The sequence below is a fragment of the Sturnus vulgaris genome, chromosome 7 (assembly GCF_052056855.1).
Source record: "Sturnus vulgaris isolate bStuVul1 chromosome 7, bStuVul1.hap1, whole genome shotgun sequence".
NCBI classification, from domain to species: Eukaryota; Metazoa; Chordata; class Aves; order Passeriformes; family Sturnidae; genus Sturnus; species Sturnus vulgaris.
The window spans coordinates 5,471,536-5,494,571 of record NC_142249.1 but is presented as its reverse complement, the minus strand read 5'-3'; the positions used below and the strand labels follow the sequence as shown (position 1 = coordinate 5,494,571).

Genomic DNA, 23,036 nt, shown 5'->3' with positions numbered 1-23,036 from the left:
GCCTGGGCTCAGTCAATGAATTACCAGCTGTCCATCCTGGCTGTATCAATACAGCCATGCAAAAACCAAATGTGTTGGAACTATTCTGGGATGTAGGTCACGCTGCATCCCTATTGGAAATAGCGGCGGGAATGAACGAGAGGGGGAAAGCAAGAGGATCTATAGAACTGCACTCCCCACTTTGCTTCCTGCACACACCAGGACACCTCCAGTCCAACACAAGGCAGCAGGAAATGTTTTAAACTGAGCTTTAATCCTCATCGCCCCTTTCTGTTATTTTTTTTGTCCTCTAAAGTGAAGGTAACACAAGCTGCAGCTTTGCTAGGTGGTGTGTTTTTCCTGTCACCTTTACTAGACCTATTTAAGGTGAGTTTATGAGAGTTTTGTTCCTTTCCAGATCTGTGCTGAAATAAATCCAGAGGCATCTGGTCCAACAAAGGACAGGCTTTAACAGAGACAGTTTTTTAGGGGAAATCCAAGCCATTCTACTCTGCCTGTGGTAACTACTGAGCTAAACCTAGCTCAGACCTCTCTAATCATTTGTCACTTCTCATCTGAACTGCGTCAGAGCAGGAGGAGAGGGAAGTGGCATCCTGACATCACAGACCACAAACTGCCTCAGGATCCTTCCAGATCACCCTGATCTCAGAGCAGTTATCACAACCTGTGTTAGCTTCTTCTTCATGATTAGTTTTTGAACACACACACACACACTCTGCAACTTGCAGACTATTCTCACCACTGGGTAGTTGCTGGCATATTCCAAATGAGACTGTAAAGGCACGAGAGGAGAGGAAAATCAGAATACAAATGAAAACACAAGTTATGTCAATCAAAGGAACTCCCCAAAACAAAACAAACAAACAAACAAACACAAAAGTAGACAGGGAGATGTAAATCCCAACTAAAGAACTTTGGTAATGCAGGATTTCTCGCACAAAGGCACAAGTTTGGAAGTTGAGAGGAGATACAAAACAAGAATGCATGAATTAATCACGAGTGATTGACAACACAACAATATTTCATGCTGATGGTGTTGGTTTAAAGACAGCCAGCTGGGAAGTGGGAGAACCAAGACAAATAAAACAGAGAAGAGACTGAAGGGAGGCTCGAGAGCCTCAACAAACACAGGCTGATGTTACTGAGCTTCCCTAGGAAAACCTGCATGACACAGAATTTGCATGAACTCCTGAAACAGGAGTGGCAGGAGCTGTGGATGGGTTCAGGATCATCAGAAAAGCTGCTGAAGAAACCTCTCCATGGCAGCTGAGGAGCCACAGCCAAGCCAGGGCTCCCTGGTCTCTGTTTGCAGCACAGTCACAGCAGTGGAGCTCCAGTCAATTTGCTGGCCTGGTCTGATGAATATCTCTGGAGTTTTGCAGTGTGCAGTGCTGCCTGCTCTGCCAGAAGCATCCAGAAGCTCCCCAAAAGCTACCTCAACACATCTCTGGTGCCTGCACTCCAGGCATCCACTTCAAAAATACTCCAGGAGAAAAGTCCAGAGTGAAACTCACACAGATCAGTGGGGTGGTGAAGCCCTAGGGAGAAGTGAATGTCTGATATTGGCTCATTTCAGTGAAAACTTCCTGTACAGAAAAGAAGCACAGCTACTAAAAGGAACCCCTGGCACCACCTCACAGTGCAAGGAGCCAGAGTGCCAAAGATGGAAGATGAGTTTTCCAAATGTGGCATCCTGCAGTGATGGAAGGACAGCCTTCAAATATCCAAAAAGACAGCATCATTCAGAATTCTCCAAGTCATTTTATAAACCCTTCGTGGGCACAAGGCAACTGTTTTTGTCCTAAACCAAACTGGGCAATAGAACTCAGGTAATTTTTTAAGTTGGTCAAAATTTATGGGGCTTTTGGCTTTGTTATTTTGAAGACAGATGCAGCAAGAGCCAAATCTTCAGAGATTAGCCAGAGACGTGGTCAAATTACTTAAAGCATCTCCTGTAAATCCACACTGGGAAGGCAATCAGTGAGCCTGTTTATAAGAGACAGGAAAGGAAAGAATGGCTTCAAACTGACAAAAAGTAGGGTTTAAATTGGGTATTAGGAAGAAATTCTTCCCTGTGAGGGTGGTGAGGCCCTGACACAGGTTGCCCAGAGAAGCTGTGGCTGCCCCTGAAGTGTTCCAGGCCAGGCTGGATGGGGCTTGGAGAAACCTGGGATAGTGGAAGGTGTCCCTGCCCATGGCAGGAGTTGGAATAAGATGAGTTTTAAGGTCTCTTCCAACTCAACCCATTCTGTGATTCTATCAATTAGTTGTGAATAAAACAAGTAGAAGACGTAGAAGGATAAATTTCAGTTCAGACTGGCAAATATTTGCATGCTTCTACAATCCCAGTGACACAAGAATGAGGGAAGGAAGCTCTGTCATAACTTTTCCTGTGCCTGCCAAAATGTCAGCACATCCACCAAATTCTGCTTTATGGGGACAGGCCTGTGCAACATCACTGAGAAACATCCGTGTGGAAAGTTTCAGGCAGATCCTTCTGTCAGAGAAGGACATTTCTTGCAGAAATATGAGGAATTTGGGGCCATCCCACAGAGCAGTTGGAGGCTGCTGCTCTCCAGGCCAGAGCTGGTTATCACAGCCTGTGAGACTGCTCGGGTAAAAAGGGCAAGAAGAGCTTCTCCAAGGGATGGTGGGGAGGCAGAATGCAGGGCTTCTGCTCTTTAAATGCATATAAACCACAGGATTGAGCTGCAAAAACACCTCAGAAAGAATCAGCGCTGGATTTCCATGAAGAGAAGGTGTTTCAGATGAAGATGTGCTATAAGTATAGAGCCAGTGTGTAAATAACCCATTTGTGTTGTCATCACCTTTTAAATAGACAGAATTGATATTTCAACTGAAGTAGAGATTTTTTTTTTCCCTCAAAAAAACATTTCCATATGTCAACATTTAACCCTAAGTAAAATAAACACTGCTTTTCATGTTCAGCTGTGCAGAGAGGATTTTCTTCACTGGATCTTTGGAACTTTGAGGCATCTCCCAGCTCAGAAAAGCACTCAGGTTTGTCATCTTCAGGAAAAAAGATTTTAACAGAATTTCATAAGTAGCAATAAGGATTCCACTAAAAAGGGAACAAGGCAGCACTTCATATCTTTAAGCACATTTTGTGCAATTTTACAGTGGGGTCCCTGAGCAGGCTCTGCAGCAGCAACATTTAAATTTTTTCTTTTAATCAGTCTTCTAGACTCTATGTTATAACAGAGTTAAGGCTTATATAAATGTGCAAATTATCTGGGAAAATATTGTCTGGGCGTTTTGAGGAAAAAACTGTTTGAATTTTTCCTAGAGATGAGTATTCAGTGCTTTACTAATCCCACCTTCCACAAAACTCAGGCCTGCAGATGATTTTCAAGTATTTCTAAAGCATTTTTAAAGTGAGTAACCGGTGATAGGACCTAAGGGAACACCTGGAGCTGTGTCATAGGGATTTTGGGTTAGATATCAGGGAAATGTTGTCCCCCCAGAGGGTGCTGGACACTGCCCAGGCTCCCCAGGGAAGGCTGCCAGAGCTCCAGGAGTGTTTTAAAACTGCTCCCAGGGATGTACAGGGTGGGATTGTTGGGTATCTGTGCAGGGATAGGAGCTGCATCAATGATCCCTGTGGGTCCCTTCCAGCTCAGGATATTCTGTTATTTTGTGAGTATTCACTTACAATTCCAAAGTGCTCAACACTTAATTCCATTGATCAATCACTTCTGCTTCCCTGAGCTAATAAATACTGACCCCCTAACACTTCCCCTTCCCAAATTTCCAGTACAAGGGTGAAACAGGGGAGCTTACAAGGTGCATGCAGATACCAATGTCTTGCCTAAGTCCTTCTTGCAAGAGTGAAGAACAGTGACCACGAAGGGTCCTGCACAGGGCACGCACTGCAGAGAATCAGTGATCTGCGTGTGTACTTGAAAAAACCCAACATGGAACAGGTGAAGGACGATCCCCTGGGAGTGCAGGGGCACAGGGGGACAGTGACAGCTGTACACAGACATGCACACAGAGATTGCAGAGTTTACCAACCCTCAGGCTTCCACGGCTACCCACTGACATGCGCTCATCTTCATCCGAAGCCTAGCGAGAGAAAGTGTAGAGACAAAAAACAGTGAAAAGAACACAGGTAACAGGCACTGAGGCAAATGCTGATGGCTTTGATGGGACAGAAGGAAAGGAAAGATGCACAAACTCAACGTTTTTTTAAAAAAAGTGCATTGAAAGTATAAGCAGAAAGCAAATGAAATCATACCCTGCCCAAGAAACAGTCAAACATTTATCTGTAGGGTGAGGGAAGAGCTTGCCCAGGTATTCCCTACTCTATGCTCTTGGCCCTTTAATAAACATTCAACACTCCAAACAGGTTATTTCCCCACTTTCCACCCCTTTTATTCTTGCACATTTGCAACAACTCCCTGGAGTGACTGGGGAGAGAAGTCAGGAAGTAGCTTTGGGGTTTCCACTTGCCGGGGCTGGTGGGAGCTTGTTTTGGTTCTTTTCTTTTGAGAAGGAAGTGCCTTATGCACTGTCTGTTTTCTTAACCTGAAATGTCTAGCTAAACAAAAAAAAAAAAAAAAAAGCAAAAGTAGGTACTGACCGAGGCATTTCTTCGGGCTCTACGGGAATAACGCTCACTGTCTTCCTACCAAGGCAGCAGAGAGAAAACAGAGGGAGGTGTTGAGGGCACAGACACAGCAACAGAGCGTTCCAGAAACACACTCTGAACTCCAGCCACGCTGAGGAGCCAGTAAAGTTAAACCAAACAACAGGAGGTGACACCCTGTCAAAGCAGAAAAACCCTTCCTCCCTCCTCTGAGACCCCCAATTTCTTCTTCCCCTCTGCTACACAGCCCCTGCGACGCTGGAAATGTTTTACATTTCAACAAGTTGATTTTAACTAATTTGTTTGCCACTGAATTTAGGGACAGCAGTAGAAAACAACAAAAAAATAAAAGGTTTTAACGTTGTAGTCAACAGATTCTTACAGGTGAGCTGATTTCCAAGCAAGGGAACTGCCAGTAACGTGGAGCTTTGCTCATCCAGCAAGGATCTGGAGATTCAGTGTGAGTCCTGGGGTGGGTGGGTGGTCCATGCAGACCAGTATTTACTGATTAATTATCAAAGACCAAGGAATTTGGGGAGTTTGGGAAGTTACTTTCCACACTGGAAGCCAGCTGTTCAGTTTTGCCATTTGAAGTCAGTGATTTTCAGCCCATTAACAACTTCTTTATCTCATACCACGGGTGTTAAAACAGATGTTGTTAGTGGCCAAGTCTGTAGCTGGTATTCACTGGTTTTAGCAAATTCTAAAATCCAGGACGTTGTATTATTGGAAAAAAGAGAAGATTGCCATCATAGTAGTAATAATTCCTCTGAGGGATTCCCCTGGGCCAGTAAGTGCTAAGGGAAATGAAACAGCATCTCTGAAACTTGCCCACAATTTACCTGAAGGCAGATTCAAGAAGACTCAAATGGTGATGAAACCCACAGAAAGTAAAATGAGCACAAATACTCGCTGTGTCCCAACGGGCTTTAATAGGTTTTTCATCCTAACCTAATCTTCCAGTGAGAGCGTGGACATGGGTCTGTAAAAAGAGATGGCTCTAACCCAGTCCTTGCCAGCCTTAACCTGATCAAAACTCACATTTCAGCTGGAAAAGCAAGACTGTGGGATTGCTTGGAGCAGAACTCACACTCCCAATGCATGAAAATACCTACTTTGAGGGATCTCAAACTCTATGAACTACACAGAACTTGAACACGCAAAACTTGTCGAGCTACGTTGAGCAAGTCCTACCATCCATTGCTCGATGTCTCCCCACTTAGTATCCAGCCCATAATATTTCTACAGACAGAAAAGGGAAAAAAAACAAGAATTTAGATGAGAAAAGCAAACACAGAACATTTAGACATGCACTGGCAGCCCCTGACCAAGCCACACAGCTCCACATGAACGTGCCAGGGAGAGCTGTGCTGTGGCACCGGAGCCTTCCACAGCAAGTGCCTGGGAAAATCAGCCTGGAAAGGGGAAAGGGGAGTTTGGGGATGACCAGGCAGCTTCTTCTCCCTCAGCAGTGCAAAAAAACCCTGTGCTGGGGACCAGGAGCAAGGAAGAGTAATGAGTCTTGAATTCCTGACCCAGTTAAGTCAAGACTCATTACAAGGGAGGAGAGCACAGAACACTTCCAGGATGAAAATTGCTGTCAAATCATGTTTCCCGTAAAGGTTTGTCAAACTGGGCAGACAAGTTGGACACAGCTCATCTCTGGGCACCCTGATTTGCTGGATTAGAGCTCCACAGAGCTCCTTTCAGAGCACCAGGTTTTTTGCCTGTGTTGGACCCACCTGACAGCAGTGGCAGCACCAGTGAGGGTACAAGAGGACAAGATCCACCAGTGCAGGCGATGACAACGCTGGGAACTTCCCAATGAACTTGAACTTCCTCCAGGCAGCAAGATGTTCAAAGATCCACAGGTTTAATGGGACTTTTCTTCCTCCCCAGACAAGCCTGTCAAATCTGGTCTCAGGAATTTTGCATTTTTAATGGCACCCATTAAAATGATTCCCATGTGAATTAAAATCATTGGCCTAAAGCGCAGCAATAGCCAAATGGAAATCCTGCTTAATTAAGGAAGAATAATAAGTATTTCAGAGCTTTCTTACAGGCTTGAGGAGGCAGGAGTATCAACAGCCAAAACCCTAGGAAATTATTTTTTTTTTTTAATCAGAAGCCTGTTCTGTATTGCACTCTGGTTTTAGCACTCACTCAATGGTATTAATGCAATTTTATTTTCACCCTTAAAACATCATTCACTATTTATTGATAAACCAAAAACAAACAGCTGCACATTCTTCAGTGCTGCATTACTTTATTCCCACTTCAGATTCATAACCCATGCACCAGTTTGTTATGAAATTAACTGTTATGCACATCTCAACCTGAGCATGACCCCTGAAAATTCCATGAACTCCCAGAGCTGTGTACACAATGAGAACCTACAGATTATATGCTTTGTAGTAAAGCAGGTCAGGTAAAGCCTTATTAGAGGCTTTTTAGCCATTAACAGACTGAGAACATTTTCTAACACTAGACATGAATTTAAAAAACCGAAACACATTACTGAAATGGAGAATCCTTTTTCACACATAGGAAGGATGCATAAACACACTTGTAATTTTTTTAGGGTTTGCTGCTTCCTTTTCATGTCCTCTGTTCTCCTCGCTGTCTGACACTGGCTTATGAGTTCAGCCTTGCAAAAGGCAGATAAGGAAACAGCCCTTACTTGCTATGCCACAGTTTAAGTTCCACTTACAGGCTTTTACTTCTCCATTTCAAATTATTCAGCTAGGTGCTTAACATCCCCTAAAGAAAAATCTTTATGAATGAGGCTGCCCAGAGACTGTTATTAATTTATAATCTTTTAAAGAGCACATGTCATACTGGACTGAACTGGCAGCTTTTGAACTCTCAAGTATTTTGACCCCTCACAGCCACTTTTCTCAGTTGTCTCTCCACTCTGACTCTTCTGTTCTGCCCCCAGAGGCCTGATTCCAATGGGTTAAAGGAGGAAACGGTGCTTTTCCACTCATTTAGGTTTCACTTAGAGGTCTTTGCTGGACTCAGGTTCCCTTCTACCTCGAAAAGTGATAATACAATTCAATAATTAATGATGTTAATACCATTGAGAGAGAATTCCAGATGCGATTTGCTCAGCGAGTGACAGTGAAACTGCCAGACTCACAAAATCGCCATGGGATGTTGGGAGGATAACCCACTTATCATCTCATCCATGTCAGGACACCAGGAGTAAACAACCTCCTGGGCTCCCACGGGGCTGCTTTTGCACCAGAAGGTTAAATTAGTTCCCATAAAAAAGATTAATAATGAGCCTGTCGATCCACGGGCAGACATGGAGTCATTCAGTGTTCAGTCAACTCCAGGAATAAAACCAAGAGTGAGAGAAGATTTGTTGCCAAATTGACGGGGTCAGGATTAAAGACCAGAGCACATGATTTGAGCAGCTCTCTTCATACACATCCACACTCAAAGAGAAGAACAGCAGTCCCCAGAAGCACGTGCAGGGCTGGGTCAGGCCTTGAGACATGCAGTTAGGGCAGCTGGAGTGCCACAACAAAACCAAGCACACCGTGGTTAAGGGAGACATTCATCACTCAGCAAGCAATAAAAATATCTCAGGGAAAAAAAAGAGAAATATTCAATAAGGTAGAAAATGGCAGGCTTGAAGAAAAATGTGCTTTCTCCCTCCCGGTAAATATTCTATTTCTAGGTGCCACACAGTTCACATGCTGAAAATGTAGAACAGCCAGACATCACGACACAAACCCCAAAATCTCTGTTGCTACCTAGCAAGTGACCTCAGTTAGAGCTACTGTTATCATCCTCTTTGCCATCATCATGGAAAGGAAATTGGGTGGAGGGAAGAGATCATGACTTTAAACTGAGATGAGAGAGGATTAAACAACTCAAAAGCATTTTTAATGCTTGGGTGCCATTGGAAGGAAGGCTATACAGTTTATTTACTCAAAGATTATGAATTCAAACACAGCATCCCTGATTTCTTCAGTGACTTTGTGCAAATAAAGTCATCTGAAAGTCATTCTTCCTGCTGGCACATGTTAAATGCTTGCCCAGCCTGAAACACTTCCAGTGATTTTCTTGGCCGAACAGAGGTGACACAAAGTGACACCATACCCTCCTCTGACCCTGCTTTGCCAAGTCACTTTTCTGTTATTGCTTATTCTTTGCCAAACAGGTTGTAGCAAAAAAATCACATTAAGTGCCTGTCCATACATCTTACATGGGTCATCTTCCCCCACTCCCCTTGATTGTCCACCCCACAAGATTATGGGAGGGGAGGGCAGAATTACATGGAAATTTACAGCCTGCTGGGCACCTCTCACTCTTCAGAGGATTTCCAGGATCTTGGAGGTCTTTTGCAACCTAAATGTCTCTGTGACTCTGAAATTGTAGCAAGGTGGGAAGGCATGCAAACAAGAATGAAAGCAAGCAAGCCCTACCTTCTGGACCTGATAGATCTGGGGGGAAAGGGAGAGGAAAGAAACAAGGAACAAAGCTAGCGTGAATGATGGATACATAGCTCCACAGCTCGTTCTAGAGGGAAAAAAACAGCATTTACAGAGAAAATACAGCAGAGCATGAATACAGACAAGAGCACAGTGAAGCCCTGGGGATTTAGGTAGGACAAAAGCAGTGTTTGCATCGTAGGCCCCCTCCAGGTGCCCAGCTAGAACACAGCACTCCTGTTCCCATTCCCACCAGGCTCTGGGATGCACGTGGGACACTTTATCCCCAGGCTCAGCCCAGCTGTGAGCCAGCACCTCTCATTTTTCCAGCCTCCCTCCACAACAGGAATGGATGCCCATATATTAACATGGGATGAGTTGTGTATCTACCACCACAATAAAAGCAAACAGAATTAACTACAGGCCAACTGTTCCTCTTTGAAGGGTAGAATTTGTCCTTGAGAGATGAAGCACCAACCCCACACACCTTTCACCTGTGCACAGCACAATGCCAGTGTGTAAAAATTCCTGGAAAATTCCTGGAAAATTCCTTACACGGATATTTTCCAGCCTTAAAGGATCTCTGCAGGTTGCTCTGCCAATTTTTAATGTTTCTGTGGAGCCTCACACTGTTTTCAGGCTTTAATAAATGCCCTGCTGACAGTGTTGTTCCATAGCCTTGGAGCACTTTGATAATAATACATAAAACCTTTACAGGCACTCTACTGCATCTGAATTTTGTGTTCTTGGAGAACTGTCCTTGACTGATGAGCTTTGTGAATCCACGTGAGAACATAAAACGTGGCTTTTTTCTCACATCTTTCCTGAAACCAGAAACGTTTCTGGGTTCAGAAAAAATAACCCCAAAGAACCCTTCTTGTTCAAAAACACCTGGCGGGCTGCACGATCTTCTGGTGGCAAGGTAGTCAAGTCTCACAGATTTTGGGGTGTTTGGAGGATCCCTGCCAATCACTGCTCTCAGGGATACCTCATGGGAATCTGGATCTCAGTGCTGGGAAGCAAAAGCTTCTGTGTCTCAATCCCTGCCCTCCTGATCAGGTTCCCCTTCACAAAGGACAACTGCACAACCCAGATTAATGCCTCAGCAGCTTTAATTCCCATTCCTGCAAGCACAGGAGGGAAAATTAGGACCCATTTAAAAAACAGCATTCCCACAAGTAACCACCCCACTTCCCTTTCCCTAAGAAAGCCATGAAGAGGAAAATAAAACTGGGCCCTCCCACAAAGCTGCACTCAATTCCAACCTCTGGCTTCTCCACGGCACACTCTGAGTGCCTTTCATCCACACACAGGTTCAAACGTGGCAATTACCACATTAACCCCAAAGCTTTAACTTTTCCATGCTGCTTTTTTTCACCCAGCTCCATGGAAGCCTCATTTTTCAAAACCCAGTGCTCCAGGCTTGGCACAGCAGGTATTCCCTGCTGATCCAAAGCAAGGCATGTGCCCAGGACCCAGGGTGCCAATGGACAAGATAACAACAGGGCCCTTGTTCAGGGAGGTGGGGAGGCCTCAGAGATAAAGCCAAGTGCATCATCTAATTATTCCAGCTCTTTATAAAACCTGGAGTTTTGGAGGAACCCATTAGCCAACAGGCATTACAACAGCTCTGCTCCAAAGGGACTGATCCCTCAGCAGTGCACAAGGAAGAAGTGTCCCTGTCCATGGCAGGAGGGTGGAATTAGGGCATTTTTAAGGTCCTTTCCAACCCAAGCCATTTTAGGATTCTGTGGTGACGTTGTCCTCTTTAGGAAGTGTGGTACAAGAGAAAACACGCTTTTAAACAATCGCCTCTGCTGCAGATGTGTCCCCCCTAAAAAGAGTCAATACACATCTAAGCAGTCAAGTGCTTTAAAGAGCACTTTCCTGTATCAGGGTATGACCAAAAAACCCAAACGTGTTTCATCCACAGTATTAACAGCAGACAGCCTTCCTGATTTCCTCATTAAAGGAGGCTGCCCACAAAAATAAAGTTTTTTCATATTAGTAGCTTTAAAACAGGACAGAACAAGCCAGTGCTGCATGGTTAGATGGTGGCAGAAGAACAGTCTGCTAAAAACATCATCCCTCTCCAAATTTTCCTGGGCATCTTCACACTGAGTGTCTAAGACCCAGATTAACCACCTCCTTCATTTCTTCCCTGCTTATGTAAGCACCAAGTTTTCATAGTCAGTCTCACTCCTCCCCACTTGAGCCACAAAAATCTGCTTTTCCCTTCTTTTGTTGGTTTTTTTTTTTTTACTAGAAAGCACTGGTAGCATATTTTATTCCAAAGAAATATGAGTCCAAAGGGGGAAAAGTATGTGCAAGTGAGGTAAGGAAGGAATTTACAAAACAGCCAAGGCAAGGGGCTGTGCCTTTAGAGCAAGAGCTGCAGATGAAGCCAGGAGACCAGCACAGTGCACTTGCCTTGAACTAGAAGTACAGGCTCATCTACTGTGTGAACTGGCAGGGAAGAATCTTATCCCCCCGATTAAGGAGTGGGAGGAGATCAGTCTCTTTTCACTCCAGGCACTAATATCAGCTTACACTGTGGTCTCCAAGTGTCAGCCCTTGAAGAGACATTTAAAGCCTTGCCAGCAGAACACACAGAAGAGACTCCTACAGAAAGCATTCTCTACACATGGCCCTACTGCTGCAGCTTTTATGTGTCTCAAAATTGTTACTGTTAAATATTGCTTGGGAAAAAAAGGCTTTAATACATTTCAGGTCAAGTTTCTGAGAAAAAAAAAATGCACAGGAAAAATAATAAATTATTCTTCCCATTTTACTTCGTAGCTCCATGAGAATTAACAAATTGTTACTCAGAAAAACTGGGCTGCCCACTCCTGGCTTGCTCTTCTTCATGAATTAACAATAATTAACCGAGTGCACACAGGAATTTGTTTCAGGATCGAGCACATCTCAACAGTACAAGCCAAAAGGATTGGCCTCAGACTCTGCAGGTGCAAACCAAATGTCTCAAAAGCATGGCAGCATGCTATGGTAAACCAGGACCCATCACTGCTCTGACTCCCACCAATGGTGGGACAACAGGGAAGGGAGAAAATACCATGTATTTTAATTGTCCTTCCAGTTCAGAACAGGCCCTGGCAATGAGAGCTGTCCTGCACTCAGTGATGAGTGGAAGCAAATCAGAGAATTTAACCAGACCTCCAGATTAATTATTTACATCTTCAATGGGCAACAACAAAGCAGCCCTGAATGAGAAGTCAGAATGATTCAAGCTGTTACACTTGTTAGACCTGTGCCTTTTCCTAAAGCCTCATCATATAAAGCCTCAAATAATAATATTTATTATTTTCTAAGAAATACATAAATTGATTCACATCTCCATGATGCAAGAGTGATCAATATCCTTATTTTCAGAGGAACTCCCTGTGCTCTGGGCTGATCCCACAGTGTGGGCAGCAGCAAAGGGAGGAATTCTGCCCCTGTGTCCTGCTGAGGTGAGACCCCACCTGCAGAGGGATGGGGCAGCTCTGCTGTGAGGAAAGGCTGGGAGAATTGGGAATGTTCCAACAGGAGCCTCCTGCAACAGAAAGGATGGTGCAAGACTATTTACAAGGGACTGGAGTGACAGGACAAGGGGGAATGGCTTCCAGAGTTGACACTGGATATTGGGATGGAATTCTTCCCTGTGAGGGTGCTGAGGCCCTGGCACAGGTTGCCCAGAGAAGCTGTGGCTGCCCCATCTCTGGAAGTGCTCAAGGACTGGTTGGAAGGAGCAGCCTGGGCTAGTGGAAGGTGTCCTGCCCATGGCAGGGGGTGGAACAAGTCAAGTTTTAAGGCCCTTTCAACTCATTCTGAGATTCTTTGATCAGGTCACGATTCTTGTGCTCACTTTTTTCTTCAGCTTCAGAAAATTCTTTTCATGTACTCAGCTTATACTTCCCTATTAAATTTGTGCTCATCTTCTCCTCCTTAGCTTCCCCTCCCTGGAGGGGAAAAAAAACCAACAAAAAACCCCAAAGCACTGGCACAGTTACCGTTCTTTGTGCTGCCTGCCTGGAGGTGGTGCCAGGGGATGAGACGATCCCTCCCCAGGAGCACACCTGCAATCCTGCCCCACCGCAGTGCAGCCTTCCCCAGCTACTTTCCCACATCTCACCCTGCCACTGGCTGCTCTCTGCCAAAAGCCCATCTATTCCTGCTGTGCAGTTTCTCAATCATATGCATAGACTTTTCATGCAAAACTTTAAAATGAGGGAAATGAAGTGCAAGATTGAGAAATGTCATAAATATGAGGTGGTGGGCAGGAGAGGAGCCAGTTTCCAAATCCAAATCATTAAAACACTCTCTTTCCCTGCCATAGTTATAGCCTGTAATGGTAGCACCTGGAAACTTTTAACTCAGACCAGCAGTGTAAATATATTTTCAAGTAATCCATGCTCCACAAGAAGCCTGCCAGGGCATGCACAAGGCTTAAAGCATGAAAAACTACACGCGCACGCAATAAATTCATTTATTGCTTTTTAACTCCCAGAGGGGAGTTAGGGCTCTAAAAAGCCTTCTGAAGTAGTAAAGCAAGTGCTTTAACTTCTGGTTATTTAACATGGCAGCAGTGGAAAAGGGCTCTTTATGTTTCTGAAAAGTTTGCAAAGGGAAATGAGGATGGCAGAGAACCAGGTGCACAGATCCCAGTGTCACAGCAGGTTCCCCTCCAAGGAAGGGATAGGTGCCAGATATCTTGTGTTGATCACTGCTTGGGATTTTCTGTTTTTATGTTTTATTATACCTCCAAGACACTTGTGGCAATGAAAATCTTCCTGCAGCTATCCTTAATATCTCTACATGGCATCTGGGGGCTAAGATCAGACTATTTCAAAAAGTTACAGAATACCTAAGAATGCAAAATATTAAATAAATATGTCACTTATGCCAGTGAGTTACAAAGAAGACTGTGATAGGTATCTGGCTGAGCTTTCAATGACTGTGGTATTTCAGAGAGACATCCTACCCTACTCCATTTCTATCTATGCAAAGTTTTCACAGGTTTTCAGATGACAAGCTCTTAATTGCAGGAGCTTTAGTTTTTTTCACACCTAAATTTCAGTTTACTAAGACATCCTTTGCAGCATCAGCTTTTAATCTGCAAAGGGGTCATCAGCTCCATTAAGTCACCTGTAAATTAGACGGTGTCAGCTGCCAGGACACCCCTATTTACCCTGCTGCCCAAACAAAACACATGGTGCCTGTTTAGCACAGTCCTCCCACGGCTGCTCCCAGGTCCCCCCGCCCCAGCTGCCAGCACAGTGACTGCACTTCCCAGTGTGGGCCAGGTTGCAAGAAACACCCTTCAGAAAGCAGCAACTGCAGCAGGAAAAGGCTCCCACTTTCCTCAAGCTCTGTGTTTGCAGTAAAGGAGCTGAGACACATCCAGACCTGCCTCACAAAGAGCTGGGCAACCTGCCCAAGAGCTTCTTCTCTGTGGGCTGGCTGCTGCAGCCCATCCTGGCACTGCTCTGCTGTCACATCCTGGTCCACATCCTGCTGTCACCTCCTAATTCTATGCTACAACGCTCAACCAGGTCCTGCTCTGCACCATAAAGCAAATGTAGAACCACTGAATTACAAAATGGCCTGGGTTGGAAGGGACCTTAAGATCATCCAGTTCCACCTCCTGCCCCTGGGCAGGGACACCTTCCACTATCCCAGGGTGCTCCAAGCCCTGTCCAACCTGGCCTTGGACACTTTTGGGGATGGGGCAGCCACAGCCTCTCTGGGCAACCTGTGCCAGGGCCTGCCCACCCTCACAGGGAGATGTTTTTCCTAATATCCAATCCAACTCTGCCCTTTGTCAGTGTGAAGCCATTTCCCTTTTTTCCTGCCCCACATTTATTCTTACTATGTGTTCCCACACCCTGCCCCCGACTCCCTATTTCTTCCTTCTCCTTCAAAGATCTACTGAAAAAAACTAAATCTTGATTACTGTTGTTCCTCTTGCAGCTACTCTGCCGTTTCACTGAATGCACATCACCAAGCACCAAGTTTTGAGCGTTTCTGGTTCAGTTCACAAGTGCAGCCTCTACCCTTGGCTCCTGCCAACAGCAGCCCATCCTTTTCACAAACCTGGGGAGGGCATGGCAGCAGCTGCACAGCAGGAAGCAGAACAACTTCACAGGGGAGTTATACAAGGGCCAGGAATCTTCCATATTCATTGGATTTCTAACGAAGTGATAAGAATCCACCACCTCCATAGGCACACAAAGAAGCTGCATACTTCAAAGTTTAACATTAAACAAGAATTACTAACCACCAGGATTTGCTGTGAATAATTACACCGGCTTCGCAGAGATAAAAATCCTTGCCACAATCCGTGTTTTTTCCAAGATTTTCTATGATCAACATTAGTGCCACGCAGACTATTTCAACAAAATACAGATGTTCCAGCATCTCTGAACATCTTCCTCCCCGGATACAACCCCCCAAAGCCTCGGCCTTACCTCCTTCTGCTGCCTCTCCAGCTCTTTCATCCGGATCTCCCGCGCCTCCGCCCGCGCCGCTCGCTTGGCCGCGAGTCTCGCTTCAGCCTGGGAACAGGAACACAGGGATGGGGTGAGATGAAAGCTGGGCAACCCAAGGGGAACACGCTCCTGAAGCAGGGCAGGGAATGGGGAGGCTTGGCTGTAAACACATCTGTAGGAGTTAATTCCCTATTGCAGGTAATGGCCCTGCCTTCCCCAACTGGTTATCTTAACAGTCAGGTAAAACACCCCCGTGCAGGCACTACCCTCCCTGAGCACCTGTGTTTAAAAGAGCTCTTTAATTATTATTTGTGTGGCTGGAGAGGAAGCAGGGAGATTTATTTAAGAAAGGCAGGTTTTGCTCCTTTTGTTTTGGGTTAGGTTGGTTTTTTTCCCTCCCCTGCAGCATGGACTGTTTTTTATTGATGAATTAATTTGACCAACACCAAACACATTATGTGCCATTTTTCCTAACCACTGACACTGTGCACACATACCTGGGTACAGGACTTGGGTAAACGCTGGAGTTCAACATGCACAGCTAAGGCTGAAATTATGGAGAGAAAATGCACTAGCTCTGTTATTAATCTCCAAAATTCCATATTTCAGTCCAAGCCTCGCTGGAGCAGAATTCTGCCAAGAACAGACCTCTCGAGAGATCTACGGTGCTTCCTCACTTCAGCCCAGTTGGAACTGATGGAACATGCTATAGAGCAACATTTTTAATATTCTGCTTAAAATCCCAGGCAAAGCCAACAGGTCTTACAGAGGAAAAAGTAAAATTAGCTCGGGCTTCGTACATGAGTAGCTCAGCAGGGAGGCAAAGGCCAGCCACCCTGGTGTTACACCCAACTCCCTGTGCTTCTGAAACCTTTTCCTCTAAGTACAGCATCCATTGACAGGGAAATCTGCCACAAGATCAAGGTCAAGCACACAGAGAAATCAAAACACCGGTGTTTTCAGTGGCGCTTCTAAACAGAAGGAAAGCCACCAAAAAAAAAAGAAAGGTGTGATTTCTTTTCCCTTCTGTAAGTGCATTCATCACTGAAGCCCAGGGAAAAGGGTCACAGCCTTCAAAAACACAAACAGAACATGGAAAAAAAAAAAAGAAAAATAAGGAGTAGGATGGTTGAAACTTGCAGTTAACAGCCAAGGACTGATGAAAATCAAGGATGAGCTGATGAATGGGAGGAGCAGGAGCACTGTGATGATGTAGATCTTAAAACCTCAGACTGGAGAAGGCCAAGAGGGGCTCTCATCAATCCATACAAATATCCCAAAGGCAGGTACCAGACTCTTCTCAGTGGTGCCCAATGGCAGGATGAGGAGCAGTGGTCATAAACTAAACCACAAGAAATTCCAGCTCAGCATGAGAGACAATTCCTGTTGACTGAGGGTGGCAGAGCACTGGAACAGCTGCCCAGGGAGGATGTGGAGTCTCCCTGTCTGGAGGTATCCCAAACCCAAGTGGACATGCTTCAGTGTCACCTGCTCTAGGTGACCCAGGGGATTGCACTGGGACTCCAGAGCTCCCATCCAACCCCAAATGTTCTGTGATTCTGTGAAGTCTGAGAAATTACCTGTGACAAAAAACCAAGCCTTCTCAGATAAGTAAAAAAAAAGCCCATGGCAGAAAGAGCAAAGGGCTGGTTTTGCACAGAGCTGCTCTCCCTTGAGTTCTCTGCCTGAATTTCGAGGAAGGTGGCTGTGCCATGGACACAAACTCGTAGTAGGAACAGACTCTCCACACCTGCACCCAAAACCATCCCCTCTCATTACCTGTTTTTCACAGAGCCAGGTGACAGCAGGCTCTGGGTGCAGGCACAAATCCCCAAAAGTGTCTTCAACAACACTTCCCAACCTGAAGCAGTCTGTCCAAGGAAAAGAAAGCAGCCCTGCTTCGCTGCTGGGCAAAGCCTGGGTGGAAATCCTGGCAGGCAGTGCTGTGATCCACCTGCAGTGTTTGAAATTGCTCATGACATCCACTTATCCAAACACGCCCTGAAATGTGTGCTAAAGGCACGAAATCACAGCTCTGGAAACAAGCCTGATACTGATGTGATCCCTTCTGTTTATTTAAAAATAAATACTGGTAAATCCCACCTGATAGAGGTGAGGAATAACACCAGAACAAACTGTTTTTTTCCCTATGGAAAATAAAGGGCACTGAAGTCTCCATAAACAAAACATACCAAACAGCACAGTCCCAACTTCCCTCCTGACAAAAAAATGCAGAAACAAAATTATTTGGATGTTAACATGATCGTAGCTGTCATCCAATAACCAGCTGAGCTGTTACATCAGAACTAGGTGCCTATATGTAAAACTCAGGTGTAATTCAAATTATACAGATTTCCCCTTGTTTTCCCTGTATGATAACGGCCAAAGGATTCATACACTTGCTAGTTATGTTGCAGAATTATATATTCTCACAGAAGCAAGCACAATATGATATGAAATGAAGCAACTTGAAAAGTAGTAAAAAGAATTAAAATTTAGCCAGTTTTTCCCAGGCCTTCCTGAGAATGAGGCTCACCAGTTTCTAAATTACAGATACCAACTGCAGGAAGTTAAATCAATTTTACTTTGTGCAAAACCACACATTTTGTGTGTCATTTCTCAGGATATAATTCTGGTTTTAGTGCCGATCCATCTACTTTATTCTATTTCATCTTTGCAGCCCTCCAGCTGCCCATTTAAAGCCAACCTGCAAACCTTGTAAGAATAAAAACGCATTTTCACTCAGCAGCTTTGACTAACAATGCCTTACATCTTGGAACAAGTATATTGTTCATTTATGAACTTTTTCTTTCCATGACCACATCAGCCTTAAGTATCTTTAAATACAAACAACAGAAACAGTATCCTGGGTTCTTGAACTTTAAGCTAAAAACCCGTGGTCAGCATATACTAGAAGAAGTCATCAAGTGTTATTCCATCCTCAACACTCAGATTTTAAAGCAATCCACTTCCATCACACCAAAACAAATAATTACGGAATTGTTTGGGCTGGAAGGGACCCCGTGTGGTCTCCAGTCCCGCTCAAAGCAGGGTCAGCATCACATTGAGATCACAGTGCTCAGGGCTTGGTCCAGATGGTTCTTGGAAACCTCGGGGTTTGGTGGCTCCACAGCCTCTCCAGGCTCCTGTTTCACTGCCTGAGCATCCTCACGGAATAAAGGAATAAATCCCCACCAAATCATGTTACAACCTGCTCTTGGCTCCTTAGTGACCCCAACTTCTCTGTCAGAAGGCTGCTGTACCTCGAGCACTAGGGAATATTTTCAAGCATGTTCTTAAGGATGTCTGGGTGCCATTTAGATCATTACACAGTTATTTTCACTGTGGTTCCTGACCAAAGACCAGCTCATTTGTGCTGGACAAAGGAGGGTTTGTAAGAAACAGGCCATCCTTCCCTAAAGGGTTTTGGAGCCCACAACAAAATGAGAGAAGGGGGCACAGGAAATACTCAAGGAGGAAAAAAAGGCTTCAGTATGTGAGACTACCCACAAGTCCTTGGAGGGTGCTCTCCAGCCCACCAGAAATATATCATGCTATAGTCAGGCCAGCCATCAAATGATCAATCTGTGGCCTTCATAATCCCATTTCTAGCGTGCTTTGGTGGATGGAATTACTTAACTCAGAATGATTTTTTTAATATATACTCTGTAGGTGGCATTGGTGACAAACCTGGCGTCACCCGTGAGCTTAGAGGAAGTAAATCCATCAGGGCAGGGGTGAGTCCACACCTCACTGGGCAGGATGTTACCAAAGTCAAACCAGAGTCTGGTAGCAACCCCAACACCCACCAAATCCTACAGTGAGTGTGGGAGCCAAACAGGACCTGCTGCACACAGGTTTTCCTGTGCCAAAGCCCAGCTCAGGTACAGCGGGTGACCCCCAGCACAGCACAGGGCAAGGACACCCACAACAGCCCCACAGCCACCCTCACCTGCCCAAACTGTGAACCTTTAGGAGATGTAAGAATAAAAACATAGGTCAGGCTTTCAGACAAACACAGAGGAGCATCAGATTTATCGTGGGCCTCTTCCTCAGAAGCACGGGTGTGACTGAACTCCTGAGAGTTTGTCAAACCACGCTCTCTGAGACTCCTGGACTCTGCTCCATGCTATAAATACCTTGATTTCTTGCACAGCCTGAAAGCAGCAATGCTAACTTTACATTTCTCTCTGTGTGCTGACTAAACCAAAACAGGATTTACCTGGCTGACTTTGGTCTTCGTCCAGCCCACTGTCGAGTCACCTCTAAGGGCAGTAGCAGAGACAGACATTGCTGAACATTAGAAAACCACCCAAAAGATTCACAGACTTGTGAAATTCAGCTTACTAAAAGCTGTTCTTTAGGCTGCCTATGGCATAAATAGCTATTCAAGGGATTAAAGATTTTAAAAAATTAGAAATCACCAGGACTGAAGGAAGTGATCTTAAAATCATCTAAAATTCACCAGTGACTCAGCAAGCAATACAGGCCTCAATCAAAAGTGACAGATCACTGTCAAAAACAGAAGAATAAAAATATGAAGCCTAATTGCACTCATTACAAAGCTTTTGCAACTTCCTTTTTATGAAATATTGCTCATCTGACAAGAAGAACTGGCAGCTTCAGCCCTACTGAGCATGTTATACCAAAAAAACCCAAACCTCATAAGAGGCTTCTGTAAAGCCCCATGGGCAGAACGAGAGGAGATGGCAACCAGACTGCTGAGATGAACACAGAACTGGGCACCAGCTGAAAAATCATCACCTTAATTTATGGGATTCACTCAAATACTACAAATATACACACTGAATTCTTGTCTTTTTAGTGCAGTTGCTCAGAATGATTTACAGTCACCAAGCCCTGAAATAAATGCACTGTTAAACTGCAAAATGCTCGTGTCTTTTGCAGGCTACTTGCTCAGTACTTGACACTCCTGCTTAAGGGTCACTTAGCCTGAAAATAAAAACCCAGCCCTGTGCAGCAGAAGGGGGGCTTAAGGGGTTCAGTATATTTAGCTCTGAAAAGGGAAAAACTAAGCAGGTTGTAACTGGAGCACAACTACCTCTGAAAAAAAAATCCAAACCAGGTATTGGGTATCAGCTGGAAAGGGTGAGAAGCATCTTCTGCCACCTGCAGCAGCAGGGAGAAGTGGGAGCATGGGGGCTGCAGCCCCGTTTTGAACAGCACTGGTGGGGACAAGGCCAGGGGATAAATGAAAGCACAATGGTGACGGAAGCCGTGGCTTCCTGGAAGCTGCGCTGTCATCAGCGCGGCGCTGACAGAATTATTTAGGTGAGTTGCTAAGGTAGAGGCCAGCCACACACACTCACACACATCCTGAAGGTGTGCATTCTCAGAGCCTTTCCCTCCCCAAATGGCCAGGCCTTCATTGTTCGCCTGGCAGCCCCAAGACACGGCCAACAAAGACAGGAAGTTGTGCTGCTTTTCTGAGCGGTGAAAAATGACTGTGTTGACTTGCCACATAGTAAATGTGTAAGAGTTTTCCAGCTATACAAAGCACCCCTCAATTCCAGTGCACTCTAAAATTACCTGCTTCTAAGACTAGTAATCAAAGTCAGTGTCGTAGTTTCTGTGGAGGATTGAAGTGTTAGCTTGCCAGCACCAAACCATACCCGGAAAAGCTCTCTGATCCTACTGCCAGAGAACCCTTGAAACACAACTCTGCCTGACTAAATTACACCTGCTCCCTGTGAGCAACCACTGCTGTGCATTGCTGCAATAACTATTCTCAGGCTGATTTAAACCTCGTGCCAACATGCTAAGCCACTCATTTTTGGGGCCAACAAAATTTTTCACGACAGATGCTGTCCCATTCCAGTATTCTGTATATCCTTCTTCAAATATTATAGGGCTGTTCATTCTGTTTAGCCAAGTCACACTTCATCAGTCAAAAATCTGATAAGGTTTCTTGCACTCCTACATAATTTAAAGTCTGTTTGGACACGCAACACCTGATTTGCAATATTCCTGTAACGCAGCTGCCCAACACAGCTACCGGGTAGAGCCATGGCTAACCCATGGCAATGTTTTTCCCGTCTCCATTTGAGCAGCATGTGACCTAACCCAGGAATTCCAGGAGCTCACTGGTGAGTGGTGACTATTTAGCATCGAAACAAGAGTGACTATATTGACTTCAAGAGGTCAAACTAGCATATTTATCTGATTTTTTTTTTTGCACGAATTATAAATACAAACAACACATCTTACTCATAGGGTAATGAATAATGAACTCGTGAATCACATAGGGTTCGGTCAGTCCACATCCTGCTTCGCTCCTCACCTTTCTCTTCAATGCAAATTACTATTCAGAGGCAGCAGGCTGATGAAGCTTAGCCTGCACGTAAGCATAGGGATTCCCTCCTAATGGCCCGACAGCCCATCCCTGGCTGGTCTGACAGCTCCTCTCCCCTTGCACTGACAGCCCGAGTGACAGCTCCTGTCGAGGGATGCCTGACCCGCCCGCGGCCATCGGCTGGTCCCACGGGGCTGCTGTGACACTTTACTCAGCAATCATTTACCAGGTTCCGCTGGCTCCCGGAGCCGCTCACAGCTGCCGTTTTGCTCAGCGATTGTGCGAAGCGAGCCCGGCACAAGCCCCCCGGGGCTGGGCTCACACCACGTGGAGCTGTCCCGGCCGTGCTGCCCGAGTACCCCCCCGGTCCCCGGCCTTACCTGCTGCTGGGCAGCCGGGCTGAGGCAGTCGGCAGCCGCGTCCATGGCTCCGCTGCCGCCGTGTGTCCCCGGCGGGGCCCGCCCGGCACGGCCCGGGGGCGGAGCGGGGAGCGGAGCGGGCGGGGAGCGGCCAAGGGCAGCGCCGGGTGACAACATACACCTTGCCACCGCCGGGCACCGCTCCGAAAGCCGCCAGGCTTGCACCTCAGAAAGGGCTTCCTCGCCTCCTTTTTGTCCCCGGGGGAGATACACAGCCCCAGAATGAACATCCCGCCCTCCCTCCGGGCTGCGCATCTTTCAAACACCCAGGGCACATGCTTATAAATATATATATATATATATTTTCCTATTCACGCCACGTGGCCTTTGCATGGCCAAAACAAACCGCCCCGCTGCTGTTAATTGCTGCAATTATATCGGTGCTGCGGATTGCAGCAGTTGTGTAGGGCCGAGCTTAAAACGAGCCATCCACGCTGGATGGGCTGGTGCTGGTTTCGTTCTTTCAGAAATGGCATTACACGCTATGGAATAATGGGGGAAAAAAACGTGTAATTGAAGTCCGACACTACTGCAGAAGAGCAATCGGGAATAGTGGCTGGCCAAAAAATGACACTCTGTGTTTCATAAGGTCGCTGGAGGAGCCGAAGGTCCAGAAAGATTAGAGGACACAAGTGGTTTGAAGTGGCACTAAACGGAAAGCACGGTCCGAGCAGATATCCTGGCTCCACAAATCACCGCCATCTGTCGATTCCACCGGATTCCACCCAAAGCATCTCTCAATTCCCCTTGCCTTCATCCCAAGTT

General features: G+C 45.6%; 1 protein-coding gene across 28 annotated transcripts in view; it reads right to left on the bottom strand.

Annotated features, from left to right (window-relative positions):
• The window catches only part of LRRFIP1 (LRR binding FLII interacting protein 1), a 100,421-nt gene that overhangs the window by 41,102 nt on the left and 36,283 nt on the right, over nt 1-23,036 (bottom strand). For 11 of the 28 annotated variants that reach the window (XM_088167641.1, XM_088167643.1, XM_088167642.1 and 8 more), the window contains exons 2-7: nt 15,519-15,605; nt 9,046-9,063; nt 5,804-5,851; nt 4,604-4,648; nt 4,036-4,086; nt 740-772 (exon numbers count right to left, since the gene is read on the bottom strand). In XM_088167641.1, the coding sequence (XP_088023767.1) occupies nt 740-772; nt 4,036-4,086; nt 4,604-4,648; nt 5,804-5,851; nt 9,046-9,063; nt 15,519-15,605 (282 nt within the window). Of the gene's footprint in view, nt 1-739; nt 773-4,035; nt 4,087-4,603; nt 4,649-5,803; nt 5,852-9,045; nt 9,064-15,518; nt 15,606-22,232; nt 22,311-23,036 lie in introns of those variants that run through there. The other 17 variants (XM_088167617.1, XM_088167624.1, XM_088167631.1 and 14 more) reach the window with 5 other exon arrangements.